Source organism: Mchenga conophoros, linkage group LG10 (assembly GCF_057382185.1).
Source record: "Mchenga conophoros isolate Kocher_MC1m ecotype Shallow Benthic linkage group LG10, M_conophoros_male_GT1.1, whole genome shotgun sequence".
Lineage (NCBI taxonomy): Eukaryota > Metazoa > Chordata > Actinopteri > Cichliformes > Cichlidae > Mchenga > Mchenga conophoros.
Window position 1 is genome coordinate 32040752 of NC_140535.1, and position 25896 is coordinate 32066647.

A 25896-nucleotide genomic window follows, 5' to 3' on the forward strand; every position below is an offset into this window, starting at 1 on the left:
TGTTCTCAGTGGCAACATTACAGTGTCATGTCAAAGTTGAATTTAATTATTGAAAAACAAATGTGTTTGTTAAGTGTAACATGTGACAATTTGCTTTAAAATGCTGCCAATTTGGTGAAAAGTTCTGTAAAATTTGAAAGTTGATTTTTTGTATGTTACATACATAGAAAAATAATGTATGTAACAGTGCACGATTTGTTAAAATTTGTTAGTGGTAAGTGAAAATGTTGTAGAAGTGATCACTTCAAAATGTAAATACTTGCAAAGATATATAGAAATAAAGCGTTGCATATTGATATTTATGTTTCCTACCTTGTTTCCTAATTGCATTCTTTATAATTATGGTGAAAAATAATTAACATAATTAGTGTCCGTACATAGATGAATATCATTAATTATTAATGATAACACATAATTAAGTTAAACTGAGGAAATTTGTTATTTGAGAAGTGTGTGTCAAACTGGTAGCCCTTCACATTAATCGGTACCCAAGAAGTAGCTCTCACTTTCAAAAAGGTTGGTGACCCCTGATTTACATAATCACATATTTGAAAAGTGTAACTTTACTTTCTTTTTAAATTTATACAAAAGGAGACTTGATAAAATAAAAATAATAATAACTCTGCAAATTAATCTTTGTAGCATTATTTCTCTTGCCTTTACTCAAAATAACAGATATTTCTTTGCTTCTAGCATTTAAATGCTGGTTAAACAATTTAATAATATAACTCTTTAATAAGATGCATTATCTTGAACCATGCTGTTGCACTCTTTCCTGTAATACTGGGTTGCCACAGCTGATCATCAGGTTATCCCGCCCTATCCCTAGCATCCTCCTGTGCCACACCAACCTTCTGCGTGTCCTCCTTCAGCATCCTACATCCAGTGTTTCCTCTGTTCCACCTCTGCACATGTCCAAACCAGCTCAGGCTTGCCTCTCTATCTTTTGTCACCAAACTGCTCTACCTGGGCTGTCCCTCTGATGTATCCACCTTCCCCATTCAGGTTACTTCCAATGAAAATTCTAACATCTTCACCGCTGCAACCTCCAGCTCGACTTCCTGTCTTCTTCAAAGTGTAAAAACCATTTCCAAACCATCCATCATAGCAATTCTCACTACCATGTTGTAAACCTTTCTTTTCACTGTTGCTGCTGTCTGTCACAAATCATCACTCTCCACACACTCTCTTCTTCACTTCCTCTCCTCTTGTCTCCTTTCTGTTTAACAATACTATTTATTTCATAATGTTTGCCCTTATTTTATTTTTGTTTTTGCTGGCTTACTGAATTAAGACAGTAGCCAATCATCTCCACTTTGGTCTGGTCACACAAGTCTTGTGGTTTGCTCACATGTAACTTTGGAAACCTAAGTTGTGCTGCCATGTTGTTGTTGTTGTTTTTGTTGTAGTTTGAGAGAAAGAAGAGGATTTCTCCTTGAAACCTTCCCAAACAAACCATACTTGTTTAGTATTTTTCTAATTCCCCTCGCATGAACATTTAGCATGCTAACTGAAACCTGTAGAGTCTGAGATGTAGCTTTTGGACTTTTTTTTTTTTTGGTGTAATATATCCTGTAAGTTATATTTACTGTGCAACTTCAAGATATTTATTTGAATAAATGTTGTTATTATTATTATTATTATTGTTGTTGTTGTTGTTGTTGTATGTATAAATTCCCTTTATGGGAGAGGTGGGCAGGCAACACTTTTCTGAGATAATTATTATTAGGATTTTTATTGCATATTTAATCTCCAAAATATAAGAGGTTATTTTAATAAAACATAACAAAGAAAAAAAAGATTTTTGAAGTAGAAATTGTTTTTATTTGTAGTTACCGGTACTGTTACAGGTACTGCTTTACACCCAATGACTGTGACAGTGTCCTCTCAAGTACGGAAAGGCACACGTGTGATGGCCAATTCTCGCGATGAGATGAGAATGCGCGAGAACAAGCAAAGGGAACCGTCAAGGAAGCGGCTGTTATTTATCGAACCCAATAATGGCTGCTACCCAACAAGTCTGTTGTTCTCTTCGCGCGCTGGTCGACATTGGAGGGTCATCCATATTTCAGTCGTCACTTTGAAGCCGTCATTACCTCCGGTAAGAAAAGGCAAACAAAGCAATGCTAACTTTGCTGATAAAACCGTTTTAAAATACCGTCAGTCGTCAGCTGTTTTGTGTCTTTTTGTCCAGCTCAGACTGGTTCCGCTATCTCGTTCCGCCAGACTCCACTCAGAAAATAAATAACTGAACTATGCGGCAGGTTTTGGTTTGTTTTGTAAACGTGAAAAACTCAGTGCTAGGCTTTTTGTGAATATGTAACAACCACTCTCAAATTCGGGAAGGTTTAAAACGTGCCAAACTGCACCAGTTTTAGTGAAGCTGTGCTAAATTGTTATAGACCTATCTATTCTCTTTGACCTGCACATTATCGGCGTGCAGGAATCTCATGGCATGCTATTGGCTCATTAGCTTCTGAATTTAAAATCATGATAATATGTTATCCCAAAAGCAATTGTACAGGCATGGGGCGGTTACCTTTATAACAATAGACTATAAAATACGAATTTCCTCAGTGGAGTTCTGCGTGTGCAGGGGCAGTGGCCTTTATTACGGCTAACCCTGTGACGATTTCTCCATATATCTGCTTTAAGCTTCTTTTAATTCACCCTGTGATTGAAATTCTTAGACAGATAAATTTCTGCATGATAGTTTGAGAAATTGTCCCGGAAGAGGTCGCAGTTTGTTTATTTCCAAGATCACCAGTCAGTCACCTCTGCATCCTCCCAGCCGTCGTGTTTACAGTGTTGGAGGGTATGGCGTGCATGTTTTTGTTCCATGTGGTAGGAAATATGTGTTTAAGGAAACCTTCAGCGTGTGCCTGATTGAAATCTAAGCTTTTATTTTGAAGTGGTCATTACCGGTGTTGCATGCACCTTGCTGCTGCAGCAGGGATTATGTAATGCAGCCTGTCTGCAATCATCCTCTGGAATAATCCTGCAGGCAAGCGGTGGCTATGTCAGTGTTACAGAACAGGATAATGGTCTGTGCTCATTCATTTCACTATCTTTCTCGGTAGCACTAGATGTTTCTCTTTCACTTTGAGATTATAGTTGGTTTTGCGCTCTTTCATGCCTTAAAATACATTTTTTACAACATTACAGTTTCATAAAGTATTGTTGTCGTATTCGACGAAGGATGTTCAACCTCTCTTAATTTAGTGTAACAAGGGTTTGCCTTCAAACTGAAATTTCTCACAGCTGACCTTTTGAACTCTGGTGTCTCTGTAGTTGCTCTGCTGGCCTTGCTGCTCTCCCACAATGCATTGCCAGAGGCGTTTCTGTGTGTCTCACCAACCATCATAACAAAACCCACCAAACCACCTAGTTTACACCAGTGCAGCAAAACGGGAAGGTAGGAGCCTGTCAACCACTGTTCTACTCTTTGTTTATGAGTTGCTGTTTTAATCAGAGGGGGGTAAATATTTATGGAAAAAACACATGTTGAATCTCCTTTCTTCTTTTTTAGGTCCTATTCTGGTCTAACTTGTTCCTCATCTTTACTCCAACCATGTCTGGTTCTGGAGATTTACCAGGTGAGTAATTCCTATGACAGGAGTATTCAAATTTCAGTCAGGACTAGTTTTCCATTGTTAGATTTGGGCCATTCTGTTCATGTATGCAGAAAGAATAGTGCGCTTGCAGCTATGTAGAAGCATCTGAATAAGGCTTTTATTTCGTTGTATTGTTGCCTGTTTGGGAAGAGTGTAAGCCTTGTTTTAATACTTCTAGCTACAAGTATATTTCCTCTAGATGTGTAACATGCAGGCAATCATGAAGTTGCTGTTTTGATAAGAGGACACCTGCAGTTGTTGGCTACATGAATCATTTTTTTCCTGCTTGAAAGGTGGTTGAACAAGCTTTGTCCAAGCAACATGAATGAAGCCATTTGTCAGTTAGACAAAGTTAAAAGTTAGACTCTTTTTTTTTTTTTTTTTTTTTTTTTTTTTTTTGGACTTACCCTTAGCCTTACATTTAGGTTTACGGTTTAGTTCTCATGGTGCCAGTATGACATACTGGATTTCCCCATGTTTGTGTTGTTCCTGCAACTGGATGATTAATATTGTTCCAGGATCAGCGCTACATATCATACCAGCCACATAGTTGAGATGTCATAACCTTAAAAACGTTAAAACTAGTGTCGCAAGTGGTAATTGTGGGTGTGTAATGCAATATTTTGTGTCCACAGATGACACAACCCTTTTATTTATTTATTTTTTTAACATGTTACAGATGATTATCTTCGAGGCTTTTTACCAAAAGGAAAACTTGAAAAAGCTTTCTAACACATGGTTGATGTTTGTGGGGTGGGGGGCGTTCTTCTGAAGTTTTGCCTTCAGAAGTCAGGTGAGCTGATATAAAGAGAAGCAGTGTAAGGAGCAGGCTGCGGTGGATGAATGGACCCTTTTTAACACGGGAGACTGTCATTTGGGTCCGGGTCAAAACAAAAAGTCAGTGCTGGCTTAATATTTTTAGACTTTATATATTTTAAATTATGCTTTTAAATTTAATTTTCAGTTGTTGCTTAAGTGCAAAAGTGTCAGGTGGATTTACAGTGGGGCAAAAAAGTATTTAGTCAGCCACCGATTTTGCAAGTTCCCCCACCTAAAATGATGACAGAGGTCAGTAATTTGCACCAGAGGTACACTTCAACTGTGAGAGACAGAATGTGAAAAAAAAATCCATGAATCCACATGGTAGGATTTGTAAAGAATTTATTCGTAAATCAGGGTGGAAAATAAGTATTTGGTCAATAACAAAAATACAACTCTATACTTTGTAACATAACCTTTGTTGGCAATAACAGAGGTCAAACGTTTACTATAGGTCTTTACCAGGTTTGCACACACAGTAGCTGGTATTTTGGCCCATTCCTCCATGCAGATCTTCTCGAGAGCAGTGATGTTTTGGGGCTGTCGCCGAGCAACACGGACTTTCAACTCCCGCCACAGATTTTCTATGGGGTTGAGGTCTGGAGACTGGCTAGGCCACTCCAGGACTTTCAAATGCTTCTTCGGAGCCACTCCTTTGTTGCCCGGGCGGTGTGTTTTGGATCATTGTCATGTTGGAAGACCCAGCCTCGTTTCATCTTCAAAGTTCTCACTGATGGAAGGAGGTTTTGGCTCAAAATCTCACGATACATGGCCCCATTCATTCTGTCCTTAACACGGATCAGTCGTCCTGTCCCCTTGGCAGAAAAACAGCCCCATAGCATGATGTTTCCACCCCCATGCTTCACAGTAGGTATGGTGTTCTTGGGATGCAACTCAGTATTCTTCGTCCTCCAAACACGACGAGTTGAGTTTATACCAAAAAGTTCTACTTTGGTTTCATCTGACCACATGACATTCTCCCAATCCTCTGCTGTATCATCCATGTGCTCTCTGGCAAACTTCAGACGGGCCTGGACATGCACTGGCTTCAGCAGCGGAACACGTCTGGCACTGCGGGATTTGATTCCCTGCCGTTAGTGTGTTACTGATGGTGACCTTTGTTACTTTGGTCCCAGCTCTCTGCAGGTCATTCACCAGGTCCCCCCGTGTGGTTCTGGGATCTTTGCTCACCGATCTCATGATCATTTTGACCCCACGGGATGAGATCTTGCGTGGAGCCCCAGATCGAGGGAGATTATCAGTGGTCTTGTATGTCTTCCATTTTCTGATGATTGCTCCCACAGTTGATTTTTTCACACCAAGCTGCTTGCCTATTGTAGATTCACTCTTCCCAGTCTGGTGCAGGTCTACAATACTTTTCCTGGTGTCCTTCGAAAGCTCTTTGGTCTTGGCCATGGCGGAGTTTGGAGTCTGACTGTTTGAGGCTGTGGACAGGTGTCTTTTATACAGATGATGAGTTCAAACAGGTGCCATTCATACAGGTAACGAGTGGGGGACAGAAAAGCTTCTTACAGAAGACGTTACAGGTCTGTGAGAGCCAGAGATTTTCCATGTTTGAGGTGACCAAATACTTATTTTCCACCCTAATTTGCGAATAAATTCTTTACAAATCCTACCATGTGAATTCATGGATTTTTTTTTCACATTCTGTCTCTCACAGTTGAAGTGTACCTCTGGTGCAAATTACTGACCTCTGTCATCATTTTAAGTGGGGGAACTTGCACAATCGGTGGCTGACTAAATACTTTTTTGCCCCACTGTAATTCAACAAGGTCAGGTTTAAGAGAGGACATGGATTTGAGTTTATACCTTTTTTACCTTTTCTTTGCAAACATTAACTATGTTTACGAAAGTGTTTTGTTTTTGTTAGTTTTTTTTCGTTTTTTTTAAGGTGTGAAAATTGCTGCGGGTAATGACGGGCTTTCTGACGTCATTGCTCCTGAAAGTTACATTTTAACAACCCGTTCGTAACTTTCTCCTCTTTATACAGTTTTTGAGCTTTGTTTCATTATTTTATTTTTTGCATATGTTCAAGTTTTCCTCCCAATGCAAATTGTTGGCATGTGACTGTTGCCAGTCATGGTTTCTTAGTTGTGGTTAAGAGATCAGGAGTTGTTTTTGTTTTTCTACAGAGTTTAGTTTAAAGCATGATATTTTTTATAAATGAGTCATGCAGAATAAATGAAACTTGGGGAGAAATGTGGCATATTTTAAGCTTCGATTTGTAGCAGCAAACCATACTTCACAGATGCTTAATTGAATAAAATGAAGTTGAATATCTAATCAGCACGCTTGTCTTTGCAGCATATTGCTGAGAAAAATTGCATAATTTTGGCATCTCTCATCCTTACAGGGAGAGAATTAAAAAATGATCAAATAATTTGCCTTTGTTTCACTTCCATGTTTTCCACTTCATTGTCCATATGAAGGCACTCACAGTGGCTTCACGCCCACCCTACAGTTTGGGAGTCAATGCCCTGCACACAGAGTGGTGCATTGAGCAGTTGCTCTCCAGATATCTCTGGTAACAGAACAGCTTACAGCAGCTCATCCAAACAACCATTCTCAGCCCCCCTCGGCAACCACATTCTCTATCTGAAGCTGATAAGCTAAATGATTGTCGAAGTAGGCAAAGAACAGACACATATACAAATATACTGAGATACTGATTTATTAGTAAATTGATGTAATAGACTGTAACTTCTGTAGGTCCAAAATAGTTTCCCCACTCATTTCACATCACTGGGATGAAGTGAATAGGGTAACTGCCAGGATGCCGTATGATTAATTCTCAGTTGCATGTTAATGTGCAAAAAGTTCAGCATTTTCCTGTTCACATATAAAAGGATTGCACACATTGTTTTGTCTTCCCCACCAAACGCAGCTGAGCAGATTTCAAGTTAACACATTTATAGTGAGTCCCACGCTGAATCACACACGTTCATCAACTATTAATATCTGTATGTACTATGGTTTATTATTGTTCCTGACACGAACATTAACAAAACAGATGCTTATCACAACATTTGCCTGAAACTGGAACTTCCAGCAGTAGCAGATATTTCTCAACAGTCAATCAATATGATGTAAACATTAGAAAACCTATAAATGCGCACTGTTCTAAGGTTTATATACCAAACATGTTTTTTGGGTTTGTTTTTTGTTTGGGTTTTTTTTTGGGGGGGGGGGATTGGGAGAATTGGGTCAGGGTGTATCCACAGGTGTCTTTTCTCACACAGCAGGATTTTCTGCCTTAGCAATATTTATAGTATTTTAAATAATCCATGTGTTTTAGGCATGGTGGAGAGGGCAGAAGGCAGGGTACATGATAGATAATTAGCTGTGGCGTTTCCACAACTGCACAGTCTAACACGACGTGTTCTGAGCAGGTAAAAGGTCAGCTTATGTCTGAACTGACCATGTAGGGGATATGCATTGTCATGAACCTGTAGGTAAGCTTCAGGGCTACAGTCTGACACAATATGAAGATTGAACCACAATCTCAAGCAGTGAATGTGGGAAATCCTGCTAAAACGCATCTCAGAATGATTTTGGAGACTGCACTAGACGAGGGAGAGCTGGTGTTTAGTCCCCATTGGGATTATTTTTTGTGTTTGCAGCCATCGAGGGATCTGGGATGGGTGGGATGAAGCTTCCTGTCGGAATGACCCGGCGTGCCATCAGCTATGACGATAATCTGGAGGCCCCCATGTCCACACCGCCTCATGACATCAGTATCAACAACCTGTGGAAACGACCAATCATACCCGAAAGGAAGTTCACACACCTGGCTGAGGTGACACACGCTGCTTTACTATTAAACTGCCCGTATTTTCAGTGCGTGGGTGCTGATGATGTTTTCTCACCAGGAGGATGAGAGTGATGCGAGTCAGTCTGCAGCGCAGGACACTGGAGCCTCTAGACCACAAGCTGTGGTGAAAACCAAGGCTTCTTCCATCATCATGAATTCTCTCATCAACAGTATGTTACTCCTGTTAATGATGATATTCTGTATTAAGGGTGCATTTATCTGAGTGAGTGTTCTTGACAAGTTTGATCAAATACTATAGCAGAAATAATTTTACATCATGGACTGGACGAAGTGGTACAGACAATGTAATTTAATTAAATACTTTAGGATTAATTTGGAAGAAGAAAATGTGCAAACTTACAGAAAAAGTTCTGGTACAAAGTAGCTTGTTTACTCATTGTTTGAATTTATAATAATTGTGCATGAAAATGCATTCACATTAGAATCAAACTGCTTTTCTCTGTTTCAGAGCAAACTCAGGATAGCGTATATAAGTTTGAGCAGACGGCAGGGCTCTCTGACACCGGCTACACACCCCACAAAGGCCTCACTGCTGAGGAAACGAGACATCACCATCGCGTGCCCGAAACAATCCAGGTCAGACACACGTGTATTCCGTGTGCACCCAAAATGCAGCTGATTATTTCTCATGGTTGCTAAATCAGCCTTGAATTGAATTTTTACTTTATGCCACCAACCTGGTTGATGGCTAACGAGATTGCTCGCATAACTGTTTCCACCAATTAAATGTGCAATGTGGAACAGAATCCATAAATTCCCACTGAGAAAAGACCAGTGCGAGTCATCAGCAAATATGCATTAAATCAAAAAAAAATCATTTATGGCCGTATCCAATGCTCCATTCGTGATCATCAGAAGTAAGCTGCTGCACCTGTTGTTACTGGTTTTAGGCTGTATCATTTAATTCTTGTTTGGCTCACCAGTTCTACTGTTTTAGTGGGAGTTTATTATCAAAGGGCTCAGCTGTTTTTAGAATGATATTACAATAGACTGCACATAGATGATACCCAGCAGGGAACCGAAAACTAACAAAGGAAGCCAATGCGCATGCACACGTGCAGGAGACCATAATATTTGGAAGAAAGTAACAATAAAACTTCTATTTAATTTTTTTTATATAATGCCACATTAAAACAACAGTCACCTCAAGGTGCTTTATATTGTTACAATAACAGAGAGGACAACCTCAACAATCAGACAACCCACTATGAGCAAGCAGTTGGCAACAGTGGGAAGGAAAAACTCCCTTTTAACAGGAAAAAAACTCCTGCAGAACCAAGCTCGGAGAGTGGCAGCAATCTGCCACGACCAGTTGGGAATGATGGGAGGAAGACGGGACAAAAGTGACACTGTAGGAGTGAGGTGGAAATTAATAATCACTAATCATTAAATGCAGAGAGGTGTATAAACACTTAGTGAGTGAAAGAGGCGAGTGAAGTGCATCATGGGAAACCTCTTTCAGCCTAGACCTATTGCAGCGTCACTAAGACAGGATTCAGGGTCACTGGATCCAGCCCCAACTATATGCTTTAACAAAAGCCTTATCTTAAAAGTAGAGAAGGTGTTTGTTTCCCAAATTAAACTGGGAGCCGTTTCCTCAGAATAGAAGGCCTAATAGCTGAAGGCTCTGCCTCCCATTCTACTTTTAAACACTGTAGAGAAGTGCTCTGTTGGAGTGATGCTGTACTACAAGGTCTTTAAGATAAGATGGGGAAGGATTATTCAAGTACTTATATGTGAGGAGGAGGATTTTAAATATTGATTCTGGATTTAGCAAGGATCCAATGATGACCTGACGTTGCCTTTGGAGGAACTGCTGTTTCAAACACTTCCTCTTTCTCTTCAATTTCCCGTGCTTCAGGGTGTTCTGCCTTAGTTGCTTGTTATTACAAATCCTTAAAAAGCCTAACCAGGGTCATAGTCTGCAAATTAGCTGTGGCTAGAAGTCCTACATATACTGTGTCGGTTGCATTTTTGTTTAAATGCAGTGTTATTTATGTGTTGTCCCTGGTATAAAAATAAATACAATACAAATAAAAGCATTTGCCCTGCAAGCAGCATGTTTGTTTCAAAGTGAGTAAAGTAACTGTTACATTTTCACAGAGGTCAAAGGTTTACAGTGTGTTTTGTTATTTCTATTGTAGAAACTCCAGATCCAGAGCATGGAGGCCAAGGAAGAGCGCCAGAGCTCCTCCGCCCACTCCACTCCATCCAACACACCACACAGCTCCCCTAAATCACAGCGCAGGTACAACCACACACTTACACTCAGTGTCCTCAGGTTATCAGCCTGCCCATCTAAACCCAACAATGTGATAAATGCTAAAAACCTAACCGTGTTTACACTTTGTGTGTTTGTGAAGAGGCTGGTTCGGCAGTTCGAGTTCAGAGCTCAGTATTGCCTCCTCCTCCAACAGCAGTTTGGACATGGCTGGAGTAGACGTCGGGGGAGGAGGAGGAGGAGGTGTAGTGGAACGATGGGGTGTCTTCGGACCGCGACCACCTGTCCATAAGTCGACCTCTGACCTGGGATCAGACTCCACAACTGCAGGTAACAGCACAGCCTCAGTTTGAAGCCTGTGGAAATGACTTGACTGTTTGCTTGTCTTGTGTAAACAAAACTCGAAAAAGGTTCTCCTCAGAATTCCCATGAGACGTGTTCAATTCAATAAACAAAATAAAGAGTACAAACATGAAGCGCTGCGGTAAGAAACTAAAATAACCCCTCACTATGGAAGAACAAAGGCCCATATGACCAGTTCAGTCCAGGAGTGGGGTTAATGGGTGATTGAATGAACTTCAGACTGACAGTAAACACTGAACAACATTCAGGGCTGACAACCCTGAGAGACTGATCAGTCATTGACTTTTAGCAATGGCGAGCTGAGATTTCTTCATTGCATTGATATAAAACTACAGCTCACTGATGACTTTTGAGAAACTGCGTTTAGGTCTTTACATGTGGGATGTTCAGTTTGAATCAGAGACTTTTAAAATCTTCTTCCCAGGATGACTTTCGGTAGGTAACCCGAGAAAAGTAATGTTTGCAGGGACCTGAGTGAATGAGATTTTTTACAGCTTAAAGAATTTTTTTTCTTTCAAAAGACGTTTCTTTCAGAATTTCACAACTTTTATAGAGTTTGTTAAAAAAAACAAAAAAACAGACAGCTGCTTTATATTTATAGTGTGGTGGGAGAATCAGATTCTTTATTATTATTATTATTATTATTACTACTATTGTTATTTTTTGTTTTTTTTTTGGGGGGGGGGTAAGAGATTAAATTAGGCTGAGGGGGTTTTCTTGAAGATGGAGAAGTAGTTTTGGGTGTGTTTGTTTTATTTTGGGGGTTTTGGTGGTGTGGGTTGTGTGTCTGTGTTATAATGGGAATTATTTATTTTTATTAATTGGCTCTGACAATGAATTCAAAGAGATAATAATTTAAAAAGAAACCGTTATTTATGGACACATGTTGTAAAATGTTTAAAATGTATTGATTTTTATTTTTTAATTTTTTAAAATATTGTCACTTTATATCAACCACCTTCTGAGCCTCTTGCAAGTTGTATTATCATCTTTTTTTCCCAGCAGGCTTTGCTCTGCAGGCGTACCGTGGCGCTCAGAAGCCGACCCCGATGGAGGTGATGAAGACGCAGGCTCGACTGGCCGACAGCGCTTCCATTCAGAAGGTGTCTCCACCAACAATGGAGATTCCCACAGTGGAGGGTCGGCGGCATGGAACCCGAACACACAAGCTCAAACCGAGAGATATGAACATCCTGACGCCCTCCGGCTTCTGAGAACGCAAGCTGCCTGACGCACAGACACCACAGGTCCCATGAAATGATGACGTCCTCGTGCTTAGTTCAGTGTATTCCAGTTCTCCTTGTTTTCTTTTTTTAAGTCCAAATCTTTTCAAATGTTACCGTATTTAGGTTATTAACGAGGTCCGGTTACTCTTCCAAATATAAATCCAACAGATTTTGCACTGCCTAAACAGTCCTGTATAAATTTCTGTCGTTAAGCCATAATTTAACCCACCAAGTACCTGCCTTGGATCTGCAAGTGCAACACTATTTGCCACACAGGAGTTTGATGGAGAACGTTGTAAACAAACCTCCACTTAGTCTAATTTAGGTGGCAGGGTGGCTGAGCTGTAAGCTAAGCACCCAAACTGACGGTCAAACATCACAATTTACAGACAGACCTCCTAATCACGTTTGACCTTTAATTACTGTAATAATCTGGTTTTTGGTCAGTTAATCCAAGCTTGTGGTTTTGCCTCAAAATAAAAGTGAACCAGTAAATCTGACTAACTGACTGATTATCATCTGACCTGCCAGAGAAGAACTCTTGCAATCATGTTTCAATTTAGATCTTCCCCCCCCCCCCCCCCCCCCCCCCGTTATCCAAAGGCTTAAACGTCTCTGACCTGAAATTATGCTGGTAATGACTTTTCCCATTCCTCCATAGATTTGGGGGTGAGCAGCTTTATGTAAATATTTTTGAAATATCAACTGTGGAACTTAAACTATTTCATGGGACCTTTTAACAGCAGCTCTAACCACTTAAGATAACCACTGTGCTGTCCACCATCTTTCCCATTTAAAAACAAACATGGTATATACATTTGAAAAACAAAAAAGAAAACCGTGATGCATATTCAGTGTTTCTTGGATGTAAAATCAAACGCATTGACCAACCAGGTCAGCATGAATCACCCCACAATGAAGTGAGGAGCTTATGTTGGTGAAGCTGAAGCTGAAACTGAAGATGGTTGCGATCCAAGTTTATAAGTATCATATACTAACGCACTTTATCCTCATCATAACTTCTAACTCAACCCCAGACCCTCTGCTGTCACGCAGCCCTCCAGGGTAACGATGCTAAAGCTTCCTCTGATATGTTCTGCCTGTCACTAAAATATTTTTCTTCCATTTTGGGATGAATAAATAATAAATTTCTCGGGTGCAGTTCAGTATCAGACAAAATAAACAGACAACGATTCTCTAATTATATTGTAACAAGTTTTGTCTCAGGAAAATTGTCAGGCTCCTCAAACGTTCCAGTTATTTCTTTTGCAGAAAATGGTTTTTGTTTTGTTTTGTGGGATATTTAATGTATAGATTGAAGTTTGCTTGTTTTTTTTCCACTTCCTCTTTTGCAAAAGATTTTATTCCCTTTTTGGGTATGAGAAAAAACTATCTTAGTAAATTTAGGAAGAAAAGCTAAACGATGGGAAGAATTCCTGTTTGTAGTTAGTGCTTATTAGCTGATGTGTGCCCAGTGAGCATCCTGCAGAAACCTTCACCGATGCTCTTTCTGCTTTTGGCAGTTTTTTTTGTTGGGGGGGTGTTCTCCCCAGTTGCAACAGTGTGCAAACAAATGTTCTTCATCTCTAAAAGGCCTTAATATACAAGGAAGTAAATGTAATGCAAGGTTTTATTTTACTTCTCTTAGTGGTCCTACAATGGTAGCTTACTGGTAATTATCGATGTTATATGCAAAGTCTCTGCAGGATGATGCATGCTATGCTTCTTAGAAAATACTGGGCGCTGTAGTTCCACCGCTAAATGAAAAGGTAGATCCTGGTTGGAGTTACTGATGATGCACTCTTGTTATGAAGTGGAAACGGTCCCTTTGTTGGGAATAGATTTGGCGTGTTTTGTAACACAGCAGTGGACGATTTCATGAAGTGGAAAGTTCAAAGTCCATGTCATCTGCCACCTGTAACTCTGCTGTGGTGTTTAGTCACATGTTGTTTCCTTTTGGTCCTGTGTGAACAACCCTGGACACAAAAGCAAACGCCACACTGTTGTTAGATGTGTAGCTATTTTTTTGTTTTTTTGCTGTTATTTTTATGTTCACAAGTGGTTTGTGTTTAAAGTGTGACCCTTTGAATCTTCCTCCAGACCGAAGCATCAGAACCGAACCTCCTCTGTATGTACGTGTGACTCTGTAGTAGTGACTGAAGTAATGTTTGTTTGGTTTTTTGTTTTGTTTTTTACCAATTAATGGTTCAAAGAAGTTTTCCTGGATTTCCTGAATAAATGTTAAACTCTCATCAGCCACACAGGAGTCAAGTGTTCATTGTGTGTGTTTAAAATCTGTTTCGTCAAACATTTTAAACGGACCCTCCTGCCAGAACAGTTACATTTATCTGTTCATTTTATATCTAAAATAAAAACAGTTATATACGCACAGTGACATCACGTAATAGTTGTTTATCTCCCACATTCTGCTTTATCGTGCTTTTAAGCTCTAAATGTTACCATAATTTCTAAAATGAACATTTTGCAGACTTTAAACTCCTGATTGAGACGATACACTCAACAGCAGTGTTTATTGCAATTATAGATCCATTTACAGTTATAGTGGTCTCCTGTTTTATAACTATGAATTTAATTTAGCTTAATTTTTATAGATCCAGAAACAACTACGGTCTTTTATATACAGCTGTTGTTGGTGCTTTTTGTTAGCTGGTGGATGTTAGGATGCCAACTTGTAACCCATCTAAGGTTTGGGTTTAGGTTCAGTTAACATCCACTCTGTTTCAGTTGACATCTTTAAAGTTCTGAAGAAGTGCTACATCTTCCTTTTATAGAAAGTCTGTGGCTGACTGACGGGCAACAAAGAAAAAAAAAATCAAGTTTTTATTTTAACAAGTTTTTTTTTTTTTTATTGTTATTTGGAAATGCATCATCATGCAGTCTTCAAGTTATTTGGCACACTACACTGTAGAAAGAAAAACATTTCCCCTCTGCTTCTGTTGCAGTGCATCTCGAGCCTCAGAGATTTCCTGCAGCGTGTGTCAGTCTAGTTCCCTAAAAAACAGAAGTCATGTTTAACCACATCCAGTCCGTACATGACGTAAAACAGTCTGTCAGCCAGTGTTGGTCCACCTGACTCAGAGATCTTTACAAAGTAACCCAGACTGCTCTGATGATTTGACCTGTGAAACAAATGTTATTTCAAACCAGTCTTTCCATTTAGGACAACAAAGTTGATACCGGCTCACTTTGATGAAAGACATTTTGGGGAAAGGTTTTTTAATTTTGTAGGATGAAAAATATGAAAGTGCATGTGAGCTTGTTCAAAAAGATCTATGTGGTTTATGGATGCATGCCAACAACAACCTAGAGATGATCACTGAAAAACCACTTTAGCTTCTCTTTATGGTTACTGTTTACTCAGCAGGAAACGCTGGGAAAGTCAAATCAATATCAAAATTTTAGATTATGCGTCCCACATTGTTCCACACAAACAGTCTTTGTCCTACATTTGTTTGTTGGGATCTGGTCACCTGAGTTCTGTCTTTCTGAATATCCTGACATATTCCTCATATGTCAGGTCATGATCCACGTCAGGAAGCTCGTGTTAGAATATCTCTGAGGTGTATCTGTGACTCTGCAGCAGCCTGAAAATCCAAGAAGAAAGTCGAGTAACTGGGCAGCGATAGATCGAGCAGTCCACCTAAGCATAGTTTTAGAGAAGACCAGCATTAGTGTTCCCTCTACTACATGGACACAAAAAGTGAACAAAGCTGGAATTCTCTGACATGTGGTCATAACACATCGTAATCCAAGCATCTCAGATGTGTGGGTCATCTGTGACGTTTTCAACTTGGAGAAGGTCGACGTCCATGCTGAGAGCGTCTTTCTCCCCCTCCTCCTTTCACACTGTTTAGTGCCCTCCATTGCAGGCTTATCCAGATCTGTCAATACACATCTTCAGATACTCCCTCCTACTCTCCCTTTTTTGTCTTCTTCACTTCTCCTGATATCTCCATACATCTGGAAAAACAGCTCCATGTCTCTCTGCAGTTTGGTGTTTCGGCGGTCGGCGTCTGCTTTGGCTCGCTCCATCTTGCGAATCTTGATTTCAGCAACACTTTGGCTGCGCTTCTGCTGCTCCAGGCTGGCCCGCAGGACTGCAACCTGCCTCTCAAGGACGTCATTGCAGCGCTCCAACCTGCAGAGACACCATAAAACGTGGTGAAGGCTTTAAGCAAACACTGGTGGCACGCCACACATTATATAGGATCATTTATGCTGATTCTGTTACAAGGGAGTTTTTCCTTGCCACTGTCGACGAGTGCTTTCTCATAGGTGGTTGTCTGATTGTTGTGATTTCCATTATTGTTGGCTCTTCATCTTAAAGTGCTTTCAGGCAACATGATTTGGCACTATATAGATAAACTGAATTGAATACACTGAAGGTGTCTCACCTCTGTATCCTGGTCTGGTACTCAGACTTCTGCTGGGCCATCCTTTGCCGCAGCTCATCCAGGAGTGAGTGGGTGTCCCTGGGTTGTAGATGATCTTCAGCCCCCTGGAGATCAGGAGAACCTGAGGGAAGGAAGACATCTGAGCTGCCTGTACTAAGAGGGCTGCCACTGCGTACTGAACCCGAGGCTGGAGAGTTTGGGTGGTGGGTGTGGTCGTCATGGTCGTTATCACTGTTTTCATCATCATCCTCGTTGCTATCTTCATGATCGTCTTTGTCACTGTTTTCCTTCTCTGCTTCCTGATTTGAAGGCAACCCTCCATTTCTGACTGGACTAACTACACCGACATCATCACTGCTTTCATCCAATGGTAAAACCTCGCAGGAAGACCATGAAGAGGAATCCCTCGTGCGCTCCACTTCTTCAAGCTCTGCCTCATCTTCACCAGTTCCAATGTGGCCTCCGGAAGAGTTCATTTTCAAATGTCCATCAGTGACATCCATCATTGGTGGGTGTAGAGACACTTTGCTCAGATTGTCATAGGCGGAAGGGGTGCTCTCCTCCTGACCCTCACTGCTGCCCCCACTGGCTGTTTCTGGCACTGCACCCTCTTCCTCAGCACCAGCAGAGCTCCAGAAAGCAGAGCTGGCCTCTCCTGGGCCTGGCCAAACTTTGGTCCAGCCCATGAGCTCTGGTCTGGGCTTAGAATTTTCTGGCACCTGGAAGCTGGTTTCAGAGGCTTGAACATTTCCACTGGGTGCTATTTGGTGAGTGTTATGTTGGTGATAGTCGACGTTATGTCTGTCAGAGTGGTGCTGAGTGGGCTGACTGGAGGAGGGTGTGGGGTAGAAACAGTTCCCCGGGTGGGAGGAGGTGTAGCGATGTCCGAGATTCCTTTTCGGACCGGAAGACAAGTCTGATTTGGCAGCAGCTGAGAAGGCACAGCTAGACAACAACAACAAAAAGTTAGAATTTGAAGTTGAGGCACATTCTTGCAGCTGAAATCATTTTTCTTGCAAACTTTAAAAGTTTTAATGACATCAAGTGACAATGAAAGAATGCAAGTAAAGATGTGAAGGAAGAACAGGTTGTTGGGATAGACACAAAGACTGGGGATGATTATCTGGGATCCATCTCTTGCACAGGAAGCACATGAGCAAGGCTTAGATAGAAGAGTCTGGAGGAAAACAGAAGAGGACAGGTACCTATGGCAAGCAGGTGAGGTGTGGGTGAAGCCACATATTCTCATTCCCAAGACATCACAAGTTGATGCTTGGTTAGAAACCCGGTCTCGTCATATTTTAATTGTATTTAATTTTATTTATTTAGCACCAAATCACAACAACAGCCACCTCAAGATGCTTTATATTGTAAGCTAGAGACCCTACAATAATAATCAAGGTATACCCAAATATCATCATTTTCTGAGGCACTGATTTTAATAAGGAACAACAAAACTACAGAATTCCACAAAAAAGAACCAGAAGCCAAATTGTTGAGCCCTCTTTACACCTATTTATTGCACTTTAAGTTGCTCCTACTTTGGTTTGGCTAGGTTTAGGCTGAAATACCCAGCGCGTCACAATCTGAGGCCAGTGGCTACTGACAAAGTTGACATGTTGACAGTGAGCATGAGTTGGCCATGATCTCTATTGTTTACAGCTGTGCACAAACCTGTCTCTTGTTTGTTTGTTGTTGTCTCATTCCAGACCTTTTAGATTTGGATCTGGAGATTCGTGTCCTCTCTTAGCTGCCATTTGTTGTCTGACAGTCACAGCCCTGCCTTTCTCTATTTTACCTCTTTGGGTCTGTGTGAGCTCCGCCCTTCTCTCCATCCTCCTGTATCTTCTGTATCTGAAATGTGTCCTCATATTTTTCTTTGCTAAGTGAATTGTGTCTTGCTCCTATCTCTTCCTCCTCCCTGTAAATTGTGTTTTCTCCTCTCACTCGGCCAGTGGTGTCATCTGTTTTCCATTCGTGGGAAGTGTCAGTCCTTCGCCCTCTGTGTAAATGTTGTCCTTGAGTAATGCCTTGTGTGTGTATGAGTGTGTGTGTGTGTGTCTTTCCTCTTCCCTGGCCTTTGTTTTTGTGGTGTAGCTTCTCCCTAGATGTCTTCTGTCATTAAAATTTGTGTCTATCGACATATTACTAATCCTTACATTAGGACCTATTTGTGAGTACTGACTTGGTACCCAGAGCACCCAGAGACAGTGTAAGTTTTGAGTTGTGAGGTTTCCACATTGCGATTGTTAGCTGATGGTGAAGTTGTTAGAGCAGGTCAGTTTTACCTGGAGCTCTCTGCGTCTGCAGCAGGCTGTCCCGTCTCCCTGAAACGCTCCGCTATGAGAGGCAAAGACAGCTGGCGAGGGCAGGGAAACGGGTGGAGATGAGGCTGCTTCAGAGCGCTTGGAGATCCATGTGAACTTCTAGTTGGGCGGGCATAGATGGGTGGAGAAATTTTTGCAAACAGAGACTCGTGTTCTGTGATCAGCTCTAACATTAACACCTGGACCAGCGCTGCACCTAGAGCACAGACAGATATTCTCATTAGACCTCGCTGCTTGTGTTCACAACCTTAGAAAATTCACTGCAGTCAGACCAATCAGATGACCACTATTATATCAGGCTAGTCGGGTGTGTATGCTGCTCACTGTGTTCTAATATTAACTTAAGAAAGAAAGAAGCACTGGCTGCAGCACATGGAGCATAATAGCATCACAGCTAAGCAAACAGGGAGTCATGCAGCTGACTAATTTGTGAATTACACTTCTAAACGATGACATCATCATTTAAACCTTGGCATACCGTACATATTAAGATTAATGTTAAGATTCTTTATTTGTGATTGTAGAAAGATTCAACAACATTTATTTTGGTGACTATCAACCAACGGCAACTGATAAAAGTGGCTTAAAAACTCACATACACACAAAAATACTAGTAATTAAAAGAGCTATCAAAAGTATCGATCAAAATAGCTATGTATCAATGAGAGGAATACATAAAAATACACACAATACAATATATATAGATATTTATAAAGATATTTATTAAAGCTACTCCACAGTGTATATTCTGGCTTTTTGGTGTTTTGAAAGTGACTTGTCAGCAGTGTTGGTCAAGTTACTTGAAAAAAGTAATCAGTAACTAATTACTGATTACTTCCCCAAAAAAGTAATCCCATTACTTTACTGATTACTTATTTTCAAAAGTAATTAATTACTTAGTTACTTTTTAAAAACACGATTTACAACCTGAAAACGTGAAGAGGTGATAAAGCGATGGATCTTTCGGCTCAATTCTACTTTTTCTGCATAATCCATCATACAAAATGTAATCAAATGGAAAAGTCCCTTTTTTAAAACTTGTTTTATTAGTTTTAATCTTTTAACTTTATGCATCAAGCAAAAATTTAATTATATGCAACATTCTCTGACTGGAAGAAATTTGTTTAATATGTAAATCTATTTTCTGCCCAATCCAGCACATAAAATAAAATATTTTTTTGTGTTTACACTCACTCTTTCAAATAGATGCAAGTAAAACACAGCAGAAAATAAATAAAATCAAAGACTCAGTGGTCCTGTTGCTCTATTTTCACCTGTAAACCAGGAGTGGGGTAGGCGGAGGTTTACCCTGGTGCAGGTGTGCCGCAGCGGTCAGTGGACGAATCCGCGAGTTTCTCTGTGCATTTTCCATTGCGTCGTTGCGCACTCGGTGCTTGCTTGGAAGTTTAGGGGGGTTTTTCGCTGTAAAAAGAAGTTTTCTTCCCACGCACAACGGACACTAATGTTTTTGTCACTTTTTATGGAATCAAACTTAAAGTAAGGTCAGTACTTCCACGCTTTAAACGCTGCACTCGATATATTATCCATTGTTGATCTGCACACAGCTGTTGTCACGAACGTCGCACTTGCTTACGTCACTGTCATGAGACATTCTTGCAAAAAAAAAAATCACGGTTTTAGTAACGCAGTAATGCAGCGTTCCTACGGGAAAGTAGCGGTAATCTAATTACCGTTTTTGCAATAGTAATCCCTTACTTTACTCATTACTTGAAAAAAGTAACGCGTTACTGCCCATCTCTGCTTGTCAGTCACAAAGAAGACACACCCTAAAGCTTACCCTGCTTTATCATCCATTTAACTCTAAATATGGGACCATAACTTTTAAAAATGAGCTTCATGCTGTACTAAAGAATATCTGAAATAAGTGACTAGTGAGAAACTCATCTTCAGGTCAATCATCAAGGTCATACCCATGACACGAGTAGTAGAGTCACCCCCTTGTGGCCAATAAAAATCATGACGGTTTATGGCATTTCTGCATTTACTCTCTTTTCAGACTTGGAGGCTGTGTCTGCCTTTAAAATAAAATCTACAGATGGCACAAGTGTTCATGTCCTGTTTACCTCCCACGATGCTTTGTGGGTCTTCAGCTTTGGCTCGGAGGATGTTTGGTCCAAACACGGTGGCCAAATTCTGGACACTCATCTTGTTGGTGCAGGAGTAACTGTGGACCTCAGTCAGAAACCTGCACAAACACACACACATTTCCAGTACCCATGACAAGACTAATCAAAAAAACACTCATTCGGTTTGACTATTATTCTTACTTTACTATTATTATTATTAAGGGGTGGTCTTACTGGCAGATAAAGTTGAGCAGGTTGAAGTTTGCAACTGGTAACTCATGAAGAAGAATTCTTAACTCCCTCAAACCCTAAAAGAAAAAGGAGAGCAATGCATCAAGGTGACATGTTAAACCACTGAAGGCTAAAATAAGAGTGCAGATTTCCAGAGGGGCGAAGCTGCTTTTAATCAAACAAACTGCTTGATGGTGCAGTGTGCAGTTACCAGTGTGCGGTCACTTGACAGCTTTTGGCCACAGAGCAGGAAGTCCTGGTAGTGGCTGTAAGGAACCAGCGGTTCAGGCAGCTGTCTGAGGTAGAGCTTCAACAGTGATGCCACCGTGTGGACGTCTGTGTTACTGCAGATAAAACGTTTTATCTTAAGAGAGCAGATCAGAAGAAAAGCAAAGGGAACATTCAGAGAGGAACTTTACCTATCGAAGGATGGCCTCTCTCCTGAATCGAAAGCCTCCTGCAGCTCTTTGACTAAACTGGCCCGTCCAGGCTGGCGAAACAAGCCCACTTCATGCAGACCTCTCTCTCGAATGAAGGTCACGCATTGCTCCACCACCAGAGGAACCAAACGCACCCCATAACGCCGCTCATACAGCACCGTTTCCTCCAGGCGCTGACCAAAGACCCCTGCAAGAGGGAAAGATTTACTGAGTGCTCTCTCTGAAGAGTCTTCAAATCATAAACAATAATAAGACTTTACAGTGTTAGGTAAGACTTGTAGGTGACCTTGCACATCACATAGCTCTAGTCGCATAGAGTCAATTTGACAACATGAGCAAGAGGAGGCAGGGATGCATGCATGAACTGTATCTGGGATGCTTACAGCGCCAAAGTGTTGTGTTTGTATAACAACACATCTCAATCCTTAATCTCAGATACCCTTCATATATATCGAGCAAAACCAAATGAAAGCAGGATATTTTTAAGCTGTGTACCAGTGAAGAATGAGAAATAAAGCCAATGAATATATGTACCCGTGAAAGGGATCCAGACACCCTTGTTAAGGCTCTTCAGCCACTCGTCACCCTGACCGGCGCTGTTGGATAAAAAGAAATAGGAGCCTGGGCTGGCCAACACATCTCTGTTACCTACAAACACACAAATGTGGAGATGTTAAGGAGCTTACTCAGGTCAAGTCTGGACTTGTTATAATAAATCCAGATATTATTACCTATCCTCATAGTACTTTTATAAAACATCAGATCATAATTTAAAAAAACAACTTTATTGCACTTCTCTTATGCTGTTTAATGATTATCACTTGTAAAAGCAGAATAATGGTGTGATATTGGGTTGATGTCATTTTATTTGAAAGTGTTCTGTTTTATTCTGTTATCGTTCGCCCCTCCTCATTAGTTTCAGCTGGGTTTAGGCTGTCACACCTGCGCCCAGTTAGTCATTGGTCTCCTCAGTGTATTTACCCACGGATGTCTTTTCCTCGGATGGCAGATCATCTTGTATTCACTGTAGTAAAGTAATTCAGGTCTTCCTGGATTCCCCACTTTTTTTATTTCCTTGTGTGTGACTGCTGGACGGTTCTATTGATGCTCCTTGATTGTTTGCCACATAGATTGATCTCCTGTTTATGCCTCATGTTGCCTCAAATGACAGACTTTGTCATACTAACATTAGACCTCTCCACACTTGATGAGTAAAACCTTTAAAGTCTGATTTGGCTTGGACACAAAAAACCTAGTTGCTTCTATGTGCTCTTTACTAAACCTTCATTGCTTTATTCACAGTTGACAATAATCCTCATATATTTTATACAGGGCCTTGGAGCAGCCTCACTGTGCATCGACTTCCTGAATCAAACTGTTTTATCTCTTTTCCTTCTCTTCCCTTTAAGCTTTCTTATGATTGGCTGCCCATCATGAACACACACTGGAGCAGCAGGAGGGCGGAGCTTCTGTGGTAGAGTGTGGGGTTGCAGCAGCCTGTCTTACTGGATTACGATTATTCTTTGTGGCACAGATTCAATAAGGTGCTGGAAACATTCCTCTGAGGTTTTGGTCCATGTTGATGTGATAAAATTCATGCAGCTGATGCCATGATGAGCTCAAATGTGCTCTACTGGATTGAGATTTGGTGACTGTGGAGGACATTTGAGTACAGTGAGCTTTGTGACACGGTGTGTTATCCTGCTAGAAGCATCAGCCATTAGAAGATGGGTACACTGTGGTCATAAAGGAATGGGCTTAAGCAGCAACAATACTCAGCTAGGCTGTGGCAGTTAAGTGATGCTCAGTTGGTCCTAAGGGACCCAAAGTGTGCAAAGAAAATATCAGGATGGATCCATGCTTTCATGTGACTTACATCACAGTCTGATGCTACAATTCCAAAGGTCACAGCAGAAATCAAAGCTGCTGAATTTGGTCAGTCCCTGCAAACTGTAGCTCCAGGTGTCTGTTCTTAGCTGAGCTTAACTTCAAAGTTTGGTTGTAATGAATTGTTATTTGACTTACTGTCGTCTTCTTATCACCTTGAAACAGTCATTTCCCTCTGATTTCTGCATCAACAAGGCATTTTCACCCAAAGAACTGCTCACTGGATAGTTTGTCTTTTTTTAGGCAGTTCCCTTTAAACCCTACAGACAGGCTTGTGCAGAAAAATCCCAGAAGATCAGCAGTTTCTGAAATACTCAGACCAGCCTGTCTGGCATTGACATCCATGCCAAGTTCCAAGTTGCTTCCACATTTTGAACTTCAGCAGGCTATCTCAACCACGTCTACAGACAAAAGCAGACTAGATCTTCTTTTAGTAATTTAATTTATAGTTATAATGATGAACACAATTTTGTTTTGAGGAAATTCTATATTTTCTATTGTGGCATTGTTGTATTTTTAGAATAGTAATCCTGTGTAAGCTGGACTTCAGCAAAGCAGCACTGTTGTATCTATATATATACCGCAGTGTCACATCCATTCAAATATGCATTAACCTTCTGATATAACCAGCATCAGGACACAGAGACATCTCCCCACTTTAATCACTGACTCTTGACGCTTTCCTCTCTCCTCTCATCCTTTCATCCTTTCATGCTCCACTGTCTGTACTCCTCAAAGTCACATGAAACACACAGACACATATGTCTGAAGCACACTAAAACACACACACACACACACACACACACACAGTCACCTGAATCTGAAGACCCTGACTCAGCATTTAACAAGTGTCACTCAAGGGCAACACACACTAACTCACACAGCTGGAGTTTGGGAGAGATTAGCGATGGTGTGTGTGTTGGTGTGTCTTACCTTTGTGGCCCGTACTGTCATGCTTCCAGGACTTGAAGCAGCTGAGTCCCATGCTGCAGCACTCCTGCGAAGCGCAAACTTCACACGGCAATGAGGAATGTTTTTTGAAGACTAGTAACTGAATGTGAGCATTTCGGAGAGTGCAGTTGCATAAAAATGAAAAAACAAACATACAAAACAAGATTCTTCTAATTTTGCTGTCGTTGCACTTACGCTTCCTCCTCCTATCAGCACCCAGTTTCATCTAGCAGGATTTCAGTCTGGTTTTGAACATCTTGGTAGCTCAAAAGGAGTTGGAAAAACCTTTATGGGGGGTATTTCTGGATGGACGTGGACCATGACATACACAATCTTGGAAATGTCCTTGGGTGAAGGTAAACTTTAGATTCTTGGTGGATAATACTGCTTAAAGAGAAGTTCTGGTAGAAATATTTTTAATATGAAATTCCAGATCCCAGCAGGAAGCTTTCTTGGGAAGTTTCAGAGAATTTCTTTCTTTCTTGTGTCTTCTTGTTTTCCTCTTCTATTACTACCCAGTTTTAGTTAGTAGAGTAGTTTTGAACTTCTTGGCACACCATAAAGAGCTCATACTTGTTCAAAAAAAAACTTCAGAAATAGACATTGTTGGTGGACAAAGACCACAAAACACATGTTGTTGTATAGACTTTGGTCTTTTTTTAGTGAAAACTCTTGCAGAGATGCATTTGATGAAGAATTGACCTCAATTTCTTGATGAATACTGTATCAAATGTACATAAAAAAGTGATCCTGATAGTGACAGAAGCTTAATACTATATGTCATTTGAATTGTTTTTTACAAAGAGCTTCCTTCTTAAATGTAAAGACAATCACACATTTCTTGAAAAGAAGTCCAAGTGGATATCAAACCTTAAATACAGGATCCAAATGATTCAGTTCCTCTTGAAGATGATTTCTTGGTGGATATTGTAACGTCAAATGCCTTAAAAGGAAGTTTAAACCAAAGCACGAGATCCAGAGGGATATTAAACTCCTGGAAACCTCAACTTGGCCTTGATTGACAAAAATTTCGACAAAGAATCTTGTAAAGCTGCTGTTCCTATCTGTAAACAGACATGTGTCTGAAGGAGAGGTTTCTCATAGATGAGGGGTGTGAGATTTTAACTTCAAATGGAATGATATCTCATGGTTACAGAGCCTCTTTCGGTACAAGATTTCAGCTTTGGGATTTGCTGGACAAACACATTATGGGAGGTTCCTGGAGGGAGTCTGTTTTTCTTTAAAGTTGTCATGTTAAATTAGATTTCTAGTGGATACTACTGGACATTAAGCAAAGGGAAGTTCCAGTATACTGCACTCTTTCCCACCTCTGCAAGCAGACAGCTCATCTCTCATGCTCTTCTTAAAATAGTTTTCCCTTCTTCCTTTGAAAATCTTCATTGGGCTTGAGCACCTTGTGTTGATTTTAGGTTGTGGCTACCTAAACAAAAAACAATCACAA

General features: G+C 40.6%; 2 protein-coding genes across 3 annotated transcripts; one reads left to right on the forward strand and one right to left on the reverse strand.

The window, feature by feature from the left end:
- Nucleotides 1-1948: 1948 nt before the first annotated feature.
- On the forward strand, nucleotides 1949-14351 carry LOC146566234 (putative monooxygenase p33MONOX). 2 transcript variants are annotated; one of them, XM_085289837.1, is made up of 9 exons: nucleotides 1949-2101; nucleotides 3292-3415; nucleotides 3530-3596; nucleotides 8075-8250; nucleotides 8324-8435; nucleotides 8735-8862; nucleotides 10431-10534; nucleotides 10650-10837; nucleotides 11873-14351. In XM_085289837.1, the coding sequence occupies exons 3-9, from the start codon at nucleotides 3572-3574 to the stop codon at nucleotides 12082-12084; spliced, it is 945 nt and encodes a 314-aa protein (XP_085145963.1). In that variant the 5' UTR covers nucleotides 1949-2101; nucleotides 3292-3415; nucleotides 3530-3571; the 3' UTR covers nucleotides 12085-14351. The 2 variants fall into 2 exon arrangements, with proteins under 2 accessions (XP_085145963.1, XP_085145964.1); XM_085289838.1 differs by having other exon boundaries at nucleotides 11876-14351.
- Nucleotides 14352-14996: 645 nt separating this feature from the next.
- Nucleotides 14997-24489, reverse strand: LOC146566235 (rho GTPase-activating protein 24-like). Its single transcript, XM_085287993.1, has 9 exons — nucleotides 24417-24489; nucleotides 22131-22244; nucleotides 21576-21783; nucleotides 21368-21500; nucleotides 21160-21233; nucleotides 20923-21044; nucleotides 18800-19034; nucleotides 16512-17456; nucleotides 14997-16255 (listed from the first exon to the last, which is right to left on the reverse strand). The coding sequence occupies exons 1-9, from the start codon at nucleotides 24466-24468 to the stop codon at nucleotides 16015-16017; spliced, it is 2124 nt and encodes a 707-aa protein (XP_085144119.1). The 5' UTR covers nucleotides 24469-24489; the 3' UTR covers nucleotides 14997-16014.
- Nucleotides 24490-25896: the final 1407 nt, after the last annotated feature.